Source organism: Scatophagus argus, chromosome 7, assembly GCF_020382885.2.
Source record: "Scatophagus argus isolate fScaArg1 chromosome 7, fScaArg1.pri, whole genome shotgun sequence".
In the NCBI taxonomy this organism is placed as follows: Eukaryota; Metazoa; Chordata; class Actinopteri; family Scatophagidae; genus Scatophagus; species Scatophagus argus.
Window position 1 is genome coordinate 8,416,119 of NC_058499.1, and position 10,700 is coordinate 8,426,818.

The 10,700-nt window shown below is 38.2% G+C and overlaps 1 protein-coding gene and 1 long non-coding RNA gene across 3 annotated transcripts; one reads left to right on the forward strand and one right to left on the reverse strand.

Moving 5' to 3' along the window:
* Positions 1 to 449: 449 nt before the first annotated feature.
* Positions 450 to 8,262, forward strand: hbp1 (HMG-box transcription factor 1). Of its 2 annotated transcripts, none has more exons than XM_046394733.1 (11): positions 450 to 550; positions 1,821 to 1,989; positions 2,088 to 2,268; positions 2,705 to 2,825; positions 2,960 to 3,074; positions 4,003 to 4,121; positions 4,497 to 4,653; positions 4,926 to 5,070; positions 5,515 to 5,802; positions 6,978 to 7,119; positions 7,222 to 8,262. In XM_046394733.1, exons 2-11 carry the CDS (start codon positions 1,917 to 1,919, stop codon positions 7,237 to 7,239), a joined length of 1,359 nt encoding a protein of 452 aa, XP_046250689.1. In that variant the 5' UTR covers positions 450 to 550; positions 1,821 to 1,916; the 3' UTR covers positions 7,240 to 8,262. The 2 variants fall into 2 exon arrangements, with proteins under 2 accessions (XP_046250689.1, XP_046250688.1); XM_046394732.1 differs by lacking the exon at positions 450 to 550 and adding an exon at positions 1,096 to 1,596.
* LOC124062170 lies at positions 6,777 to 8,665 on the reverse strand. The gene is made up of 3 exons (XR_006843875.1): positions 8,560 to 8,665; positions 7,196 to 7,380; positions 6,777 to 7,094 (listed from the first exon to the last, which is right to left on the reverse strand). It is a non-coding gene; the product is annotated as an uncharacterized LOC124062170 (long non-coding RNA).
* Positions 8,666 to 10,700: the final 2,035 nt, after the last annotated feature.

Genomic DNA, 10,700 nt, shown 5'->3' on the forward strand with positions numbered 1-10,700 from the left:
AAGGCAAACCCATAATACTGGCTGACAGTACGTTTCACTTTTCATGTCAATAAAGAACATTTTTATATTTGCGCGTCACACAGTTATTGTTACAGCAAAGGAATGGCACACTTCCATAGCTTTTCACGCACACACTCATTTCAATGTTCATTCATTCATTCATTCATTCATCATAGTCATAAATTTATTCATTCACTAGTTAAGACACAATTATTGTAATTACAAGGAAGAGGAAAAATAATGTAGAAAGCAATGCTAAGTGCTTCTTGCTGCAGTTGCAGCACTGGAGACTAAAAAAATAACCATGTATTGTTCCTGTTATTGCCAATCAGCTGTTACTGGGTAGTAACAGGCATATACTTTTATCCAATGATACAATGATCAACAAACTAGGCCCCGCCCTCGAAATTTTTCTCAACGGCATCGACCAATAAAACATTCGGATTCTTGTTTTTGACGTTCATATCCACCAATAGTAGGCTTTCTCTTGAAACATTCATTCCCACCCCTCGAGTGAAAGCCAGAGAGTTTCTCGATGGCGACAGGATTGGTAAGTGGGAAGTTAACTACTTTTTTTTTCGAAAAAATTAAAGGTTCAAACTATTTTTTAACTTAAGCGTTGCGTGATTGGCGTCTTTCCAATTCAAACACGGCGTTTTATCGGGGTTGTCACGGTTTTATTTGATGTCGAACGGCAGGTTATACTCGACAATGTTTTTTTCGCTGTGACGCTTGCTGTTTTGGTGATAAAAAAAAACACCCGAGCGCACTTTTGTGTATCAAAACTAGCCATTAACTTGGTAAAATTAGCTTCGAGTAGTGTAAAAATGTCGTTAAAAGGCATTTAGATGTTTTCTTGTCATTCATTTTGAACGGGCAGAGAGGTTGCGTCATGCCTCAACTTGTTGACATTCTTTTGTTTACAGTGTTAGACCCGACAGCCTCTGGGTTTGAACTGACGACACTGTTCTTGCTTTTGAGGAGTGGGAAAATAGTAGGCCTGTCCTTCAAACAGTCTTTTGGACATGGTAATAGTTTTGAAACGCTTTATCAATGGTATGTTGTTAGCATATCCGCGTTTAGGAAGTCGAAGCAACGGTTTGTCAGTTTTGGTTTGCATGCAGCGACCGTTGATTCGTTGTCAGAACGCAAAATTGCCGATAGATCACCTTTGGCTTTTGTAAACTTAATATTTTGATGTTCACATTCTCTTTTTTGTTTTGACTTTTTTTTTTACTTTGCAGGTCGCCAACGACCAATTGATTTAGAAAATAACATTAAATGTTTTACAATGTCGTTGATATTCGGTCACATTTTTTCAGCTTCGTGTTTTAGACCCCCTTTACGATACTTTTCTAAGCGAATTTCTGCTATTTAGCACTTAAGCTACGCAGTTGTGAATGAATGAGCGCTGGTACGCATGCTCCAAATCCTTTCGAGTTTATAAACAAGGCCTCCACGCAGCGTGTCACATGACCAGTCACAGAGGTATACTGTGTGGGTTCACAGACAAAGGATTTCCGAAAGGCTGCTTACATTTTCCGTTATATTGAGGCAATGTATAACTTGTCACGCAATGGTAACATGTTGTCAAGGGTATGTTTTTTATTTGCTGTGGTCTGAAACTTGAGTAAGTGCATTATGTCAATGTTTTTTTTTTTGTTTATTCCTTTAAGTCATAAAGAACATGTCTATTCAGTTGTATGTATGCATTAATGATGAGTGTTTCTGATTGAAACAGCATCGTAAAGAGAACTGTGGAGCAGTTTAGAATAAGTTGTGAAAGGTTTAATTGTGTCTCTTTTTTGGCCTGTTACCAGCTGAAGTGGCAGAATATGATGATGGAAGCCGAATAAACCGAATAGGAGCCTGTTTTTTTTAAAGAAAAAGGGGGGAAACAGCAGAACATTGTGAGAATGGACGAATCCTTTGATCCACTCAAGTGTAATGAGGACCTGCCTTCCTCACCTGGGTGTCACATGGATTATGGTAAAAAATCCGAAACCAACACTAATCACATTCTATATGAAAGAAAACTGAACTTTTCCACATATTAATTATGACTGTTATCATTGACCTCTCCCAAGATGACATGCCAGAGCTGCAGGAGGTGGACGAGGACCAGAGATCTCCAGGGTTATTTCAGGTTGGAGCAGGAGTGTCTCACCAGGAGCTCAGCTGCTCCCCCAGCACCAACTGGCTCGCTGAACTAGCCAACATTGCCACCAGTCCTCAGAGCCCCTTGCTGAAGAACGCCCCACATAAGAGGTTTGTACTAATATGAACTAGCATGTGAATTAGCTAAGTCTGATGTGTGTGACGTGGACTCAAAGAGAAGTTGACAACACATGTAAAAGACAAGTACACAATATTACCTCCGTGGAATATTCCATGAAGCAGGATTGGTAAGTCACATAGCTACATGTTGCAAAATGTCTCCTTATACTTTGTTGATTCTTTTTTAAATCATTTAAGTGAATGGCTCATTATGTTAAGATCATCATAGGTAGGACACTGCAAAAAATCATGTTCACAATAAACATGGCTAAATCATATAGTGTTGCTGTAATCCCGTAGATCATGAATGTCACTTGTCACCAATACATGCACTTATGATCACGATATATGTATATATGACATTATATATGACATTATGACATTATATATGATGATATATGACATTGTCTTTTTATTTCCCCCCCAGATCATCTCCAGTCCACATCTTTGGCAACAGTAATAGTTTACATTCCTACGCCCGCCCCCCATTAGCCAGTAGTGCACCCAACCCGTCCAGAGGCCACCTCAGGGAGCGCAGGCGTGTCAGGGTAACTTTTCACTTCCAACTTGAATATATGAAAATCTTAAGACTCATCAGTTCCTGTTAGCCCACTGATCATTTCCTAGTAAATTCTGCTTGCCATCCATAGTGAAACTGTTTTACTTTTAATACTTATAAAAGGCAAGCAGCGAATCTGAATCTGGAGTTTTCTCAATGTCCTCGTCATTTTCTGACGATGAAGATATGGCCTGGTCTCACTCCTGGCCGTCCACAGCCTGGCATTGCTTCCTTAAAGGTACATGTTATGTATACACACATTTACACGTAGTATGCATCCACCTATGCCCACCTCATCTCATTCACACAAGTTGAGGTTTATGCTGAGCTTTTTTAAGGATTCCTTGAAAAGGAAAAAATGGTCTTGAGAAATATTCCTCAGAGCTTAAAGGCACATTCCACAGTCTAATGTAAACGTTTACTCTCCTCTGAAAAACAATAAAGTAATTACCGTAATTACCAGACTATTGAGCGCACCTGAAACCAAGAATTTCCCTCCAGGGATAAATAAAGGAATTCTGATTCTGTTTCTGATTCTGAATATAAGCCCCACCCACTAAATTTAAAACTTGTACATATATAGGCCGCAATTGTTTATAAGCTGCAGGTGTCCATGTTGTCAGTCTCTTTTCATCTTGAGGCAAAATCCATAAATTAGCCGCATCATTGTTTAAGCCACAGCGTTCAAAGCGTGTGAAAAAAGTAGCGGCTTATAGTCCGGAAATTACGGTAATGTTTCTTCAATGTGATCATACTTACACCAGTAATGTTTAAATACAAATATAAAACAGTTTTCTCATATTTTTCAAATATGAGCTGAAACACAATTTCATGTTTAAAATTGTTCCAATGTTTGTTAATAACTTATGTAATTTGTAATTTATATGGTCAGACACTACTGATGGTCTGCTTACCTCTTGTGTGCTGTCAGACTGTGCTGATGATGAGCAGACATGTAATTAAGACTGTTGTGGACAGAAGCTGTAGAGGTGTTGACACTAATCTTTTATTTGTTTTTCAACCAGCATGAGCATGAATTACAAACATTTGTAAAGGAATTGTGACCTCATGAGTCCAAACAACAGTATTACGTTAGTGCTCCGGTATTTTCAATATCACAGCACATCTGCTTATTCATCATGTCACATTGTTTTGTTGATATTCAGGAACTCGCCTGCGCTTCCATAGAGGTCCTAATGTGGAGTGGCAGGAAGCTGATGAACTTAGGGATTCTGATGACGACTCAGACGATGAAACCATGATGCCAACCTCCTCCTCTCTTAAGGTTAGCAACAAACAATGAGTTTTTAAAATATTTAATAATGACCTGATATCTATTCTGAAATACTTTCCAGCTGTGTACATGTATGTTTAGTATTGCTCTACTGTTAATTAGATGACTGCATGATTTGTGTTAAGGGTGATAACAGTGGACATTACAGTGGCTTATAATGGCCACAAGGTGGCAGCAAGGATAACAGTGGAGATACAGGAAGAGTTTTGAAACATGGTGGTTTCATTTATTATCACAGAAATTAAGTGTTCAGGCAGTCAGGCATCCAGTTGTTTTTAAACCAAATCCTCTTTGTTGTCAAGTTCAGCAGGCTTGTCTTGCTGGAGAGTGAAGGCACCTCTCATTGGTCGTTTGTTTCATTTACAGAGATACGGTTCAGATGGGCTGAAGTTGGTGAGCCATGAAGAGACGGTGTCTTTTAACCAGGCGGTTCTCAAGCTGACCTTTGACCCCGGCTCTCCCGATGATGGGATGTTAACAGCTGAATGCCGATTGGATCACCCATTCTTTGTCAAAAATAAAGGTAAAATAAGACCTTTGAAACACAATTCTTACATTATTCCTGTTCGAGGTTATCTTGTCATATAGATCCCTAAACATATATATATATAAATACATATAAACAAGAAATGAAAACTAAATGTAAAAAAACAGATTTTATAGTAATATGTGAAATTATTCTCTGCCAACAGAAGCTTACATTCACCAAATGTTGTTCATCAAGTTCAGACTATTTAGTATTTTATTTAAATGAACAGCTTTATGAATGTGTAATCTACCATCTGTGTTTGTCAGGGTGGTCTTCCTTTTATCCGAGCCTTACTGTGGTGCACCATGGGATCCCTTGTTATGAAATGCAGATAGGTGATGTTTGCCTGCCACCAAACCACCCAGATGCTATTAACTGCGACGACTCTGTTGTCTTTGACACTTTCAGAAGGTAGACTTTTAAAACAAATGTGGGCTTGCTTTGTGTAGAGAAGAGACTTAAGCAGCTATAATGAAACTTTTGCTTATCACTTTCACTATTTCTTCACACAAAACAAAACAAAAGAGAGTTAGAAATGTTTTTTTAAATCCTAAAAACAAAATAACAGATTTGTGACTCAGTGTATTCACCAATCCAATCAGTATTGGATTGGATCAATAAGTACTGCATTTGCATGATTTTATTTCCAGCAAGAGAAATTACAATGAAAAATGTTTGTTGCAGACAATGCATCAGAATTTAAAGTGACATGGGGATATTTTAATATTTCAGATATTTTCATAGACAAATGCAAAGTTAGAAAAACTTGATATAGATAGATACTTTATTGATCCCGAGAGAAATGCAAGATTAACTCATGTCTGACTTTCCCTACCTTTTACCTTTCTTCCACAGTTATGACTTCACCCCACTAGATTCCTCAGCCGTGTATGTTCTGAGCAGTATGGCTCGTCAACGCAGGACCTCCATGTCTAGCGGGGGTGCTGTCAGTCCAGACTGTGATAAACTTGAGCGCTCCAGCTCCCCACAATCCTCAACAAGCAAATCAAACAGGAGCCAAAACTCAGGGACAGCCAGTGGTGCCACGCCTACAAAATGCAAGCGTCCAATGAATGCCTTCATGCTCTTTGCCAAGAAGTACAGAGTGGAGTACACACAGATGTATCCTGGGAAGGACAACAGGTGTGCAAATGTTAATGAGAGCCAGGGCTCTTAGTTAAATTATCACGTTTAAAGTTGCCTTTTTTGCCCGGTAGAATTACTCTTCAGGTATGGTCACATTAGCCTTCTGTTGAAATGAAATAAGCAGAAAGAGTAAAACTATGAGACCAATTTTACAATCTGTAGCCTTGTAGCATAATGAAGAACTAAACAGCATGATGGGACACACAATAGTGACTTCTCCACTCCCAGAAACATCAGTCGTAATTTGACCAAAATGGACCAAAATTTACTGAAGCTAATGGTAAATCGCAACTTAACGGGAATCACAAGCTTGACTTATGGGCCTTAATTGAACTGAATGACTTAGAGTGTGTGTGTGTGTGTGTGTGTGTGTAGTGGTGGAGGTGACCTTCCATGTTGGTGCAGTTTCTACTGTGTTCAGTGTTACTGAGACAAGCAGCCTGGAGCTGTAAAGCCCAGACCTACAATTTAAAATAGAACATGTCAACAATATGTCAAAAACCAGAGAAAAACATTCTGACTGTGCATAATGAGCTTATTCTAAAATTATCTAAAACTGTAGAAAGCTGCTAACAGACTGTGGAAACTTGAAATCAAGCCTAACAGGGCTAAGGAAAAACCTACATCAGTGCTAATCAAAGATAAACTGACTGGTCAAAAATCTGCACTTCAGAACATGTTTTAAAAAACGGTTTTAGTGACCTAAAACAGAGACCAAAGGGCAAAGGAAAATGTTCGTTTTGCAAAATATTCCCATACACGTAGACATGGCCTTAGCCAAGCATTTCCAAGCCAGTGTGGTTTCCACACAAGAGCTCCATTGCTATTTCTAGAAAATGTTATTTTTATAGCGTTATCTTTCTTTGATTTGGCCTGCCAAAATAAAGCATTCTAGTTCAGGAGTATTACCAGACTTAACAGTTTGTAAAACATGCATTGCACACTTGTTTATTTTGGATCATTGCACATGATTCAATTTGCAAGTTAATTCTTTATTTCCCAGTTCCCAGTTTCATATTCTGATATGAAAACTTTGTATTAATTTTAAAGAGGAGCAAGAAAAAAATGCAAGCTGTGTTCATTTTTTCAAAGATAAAGTGTAAAACAAAGTTAGACAAATCATGTAAAGACAATAATCTGAATAAGGCAAGTCCTTGATCTTTTGTCTCCAGAGCCATCAGTGTCATTCTGGGTGACAAGTGGAAGAAGATGAAGAGTGAGGAGAGGAGAATGTACACCATGGAGGCCAAGGCTTTAGCTGAGGAGCAGAAAAGACTCAATCCAGACTGCTGGAAACGTAAAAGAACCAACTCAGTAAGGACCAAACACACAAAAATGTTCAATTGTTCAATTATACCTACCCAAATCATGTGTCCACCCCGCTGCTTACCAACAATTCATGTCATCTTTCAACAGGGTTCCCAGCAGACTTAGATAATCCCCCAGAATCCCCAGCTGCTGGTGTTTTGCCATGGATAGGTGCTGGACAGTGTCTGATGGACCGCTTGATGCATCTTTGCTCTCCTGTATTCTTGAGATTCAACTGTGATGCTGAATTCACTTGCTTTTCGTAACCTTGAAACATTATTAGAGAAAAAAAACAAACAAATTATGAACTATAAACAAAACATGTAATCTAGTCACTAACAGTGCATATATTTTTGTATATCTTTAATGTCAATGATGTCTTGTTTCCCTGAAATTAGAATGAACCATCTCATGTATTTCAGGTTACTTCATATTCAAGGTTGAAAAATGAGAGTCTGTGGTGCTATGCTTCAATGTAGAAGGAGCAGTAAACAACAAGTGTATTTATTATTGTAAAAGGGGAATTTTAGATAACTTTTTCCAACTGTCCATATTGATTATATTTGTAAAATTCAATATATTGCACAGATTGGTAACCCTTTCATACATTTTGTAATACAGTATATATTCTGCAGCTGAACTAAGGCCAACAGTTTGTCATACTGCCCTGCCAAGTCTTCAGATCAGTTTCTGCCCAACCGCCTGGCCATATGTTACGGAGGCTTTCAGCATGTGGTGGTGGGTTTACACTCAGTCACGAAGCACTTCAAGCCTTTGCTGTAAGTGCGTGTTCCTTTTGCACTTTATATAAATATGTAATCTAATCATATACAGCCATTGTATACTGGTGGAACCATTTGTATAATACAGCTAGTATCTTGGTAGTTAGCCCTTTGACACAAACACGGCCCAAGCAGCCATGTTTTGCTTTCAGGTTGCCACTGTATTTTAAGTGCTTTGTTCATAATGTACAGGTTTCACAGCCCTAACAACCTCTTGCACAAAATATCCTTGTATCATATTATAAATACTTGTTTTTTTTTTTTTTAAACTTGCATCTTATCCAAGTCTTTTCAAGTGTAAACTGTAATCACAGTATCTGGGGATGCTTGGCTTTGTGTTTGAATACACGATATGGTTTTGCCTGTTTTTTTTTCTTCTTCTTTGCTTTCAGTTATTATGAGCTCCTTCCTGTGAACAGTGAAGTGCTCTTCCCTAACGTTGTCCTCATTCATCCCAAGAGTGAATGATCCTGTTTCTGTACAATTGCTCACTAGGGGGGTTTCTGTGCATGATGGCTTTGATGTGGCAGACCAGTAGAGAAACGGAAGAATAAGACACACTTTAACTGAGTTGTTCCCTGGAAACATCAGCCTTTACTGGTTGGATGTTTAGATCAGCGGATATCGAGAGCTCTTAAAGGTTTTAATTGAATCTTATACTTACTGAAACCCTGGCCCTCTTGCGATGGAGAGGAAAAAGAATATCTGAAAGGAAATTAAAATGAAAGAACACATTAGCATAAGCTTTTAGCACTCCATAATGTTTCCAAGGAAGACTTGCATTTTCACATTACATCAAGTGGTGTAGTCGCATGTACACGAGTTGCTGCCTGAGGCTTGCATCAAGAAATCCTAAATATAATTGGTAATAATATTTAATACTGTTCAACACGCAGTAATGATAAAACAATACTATTAGGATGATTTTCATGGTTAGAGCCAGAGGGCGCCATCACTCCACTTTTGTTCAGTGGAAGAAACCCCCCCCCCTCCCATGAGCTGAACATCTCTTATCTAAATCCTCTCTGTGCAAAAGATAAGATAAAGTTCAACATAGAGATAGAATTGATAACGTTTTATCTGTTGTTTAAGGAACTATAACATGACACAGCTGCTTTAGAAATGGTAAATAATTTGCATTTAACCACAGTGTAAGACAGAACATCGCTCAAATGATTTATGGATTTTGGCAAGTTATTATTTTCATGTTTATGAATATCTTGGGGGCCCTGCATGTCTGCAAGTAGAAGATGGTAAGTCTGAAAGATGAGATTCATAGCACCGCATGCGTCATGAAATAACAATGATCAACACCCTGCAAGCCTCTCAAGCAAAGGAATCTAATTATAGCATATCCGTAACAGGCCACTCAAAAATGATCCTAGCTGAATACTTTATGGAGTATGTGAGGAAATGGAAAGTTGTGTTTGATGTGCTCCTGGCTCCACACTATTGTAAGTTTAAATCGAGAACTAAAAACTAAAGTAGTTAGTGTGGTTAGAAATTAAAAGCATTTTTCAAATCTTGTCAAAGTTTTTTAAATTAAAACAATGTGTCACTGTCATAAGGCAGATTATATAATATGGAAGCTCAGTTTTATCCATTTCTGAACTGTGTGTTCACAGTGAAGGAATATGACAAGAATACTGCAGTATCTGTTTTTATATCTGATTTTTAATGGCTGCTGCTAGTCAACATTACTAAAGAGCATATAAAGATATCTTGAAACCATAACAAGCAATGATTAACTGAAGATGTGGTGAGTTAGATTTAAAAAAGTAATTTCTTAAAAGTATTGTACTTTGGGGTTTTCAAGTACAGCAAAAATAATCAGCTAATTCATTCAAGGTCACTGGGTAGTAATCTGCAGAGAAAGGTGTAATTTGGCAAAAATGACCTGCATTTATGCATAAGGTCTTTTGTCTGGATCAATTAAAAAGAGATGAATACTAAAATGAACAATTAGAATGAAGAGAAAGTGAGACAGTGATCATCACTGCTGGCTTCCTATTAAATCAGAAGCTGCATCTTAATCAAGGCTTCCTAATTAGGAGCAATTAGCTTTAGTAATTCACGGAGATAGCAGACTCTCTCTGTCTTTGTTAGAGCACCAAAGTGTTTGCGTATGTGTCTGGCAGTCAAGTCTAAATGGCATGTTGGTACAGATAAATTACGTATGCATAAATCTGTTTGAACTAAAAACAGAGCTTAAGTGTGATTCGTACAGGACCGCTTCATTTTTACATGAGTACAACGTCAATCACAACGAACAACTGCAGCATGAAGCACTTCGAGATTCCCTTTGAACGTCTGCTCTCGTCACTTGTAACAAATCACCGTGCAAGACACTGTGTCGATTGAGGGAAAAGGAGCTGACATTAAGAAGAAAAAACAGAAGTGGGATTTCTTTTCTCTCACTGGCAGCTCCCTGGTGCTATGACATTTGATGAGAGCTGAACATTTCTGCAGGTTCACTGGAAGTATATAGCAATGGGTTCTTTTAGACAACCCTGTGCCACTTGGGTCCTGACATCCTTTAACAGTACAGGTAATCAATTCTTTTGGTGACTGAATTATTTCTGGCTATCTAACTCTTCATATATATATATATATATACATACACACACACACTTTTGTGTTCACAGTCAATAATTTTCTGTATGTTTTAAAACGAAAGACCACAGTGGTGACGGTGAGAGGTTCGTGTCAAGGCTTTGCTCCTTTTTGACTTCACCCACTACGTAGTCATAATTCTGTATAAGAAAACACAGAGGTTTTGGCTGGCTCTGCCATAAGTGTGACGGA

What these genes read in the sequence shown, in the direction of transcription:
- hbp1 (XM_046394733.1), top strand. Translation starts at nt 1,917, where the DNA reads ATGGACGAATCCTTTGATCCACTCAAGTGTAATGAGGACCTGCCTTCC. An exon ending in TGGGTGTCACATGGATTATG is followed by an intron (nt 1,990 to 2,087) that starts GTAAAAAATCCG and finishes ACCTCTCCCAAG; the next exon opens with ATGACATGCCAGAGCTGCAG. An exon ending in TATCCTGGGAAGGACAACAG is followed by an intron (nt 5,803 to 6,977) that starts GTGTGCAAATGT and finishes TTTTGTCTCCAG; the next exon opens with AGCCATCAGTGTCATTCTGG.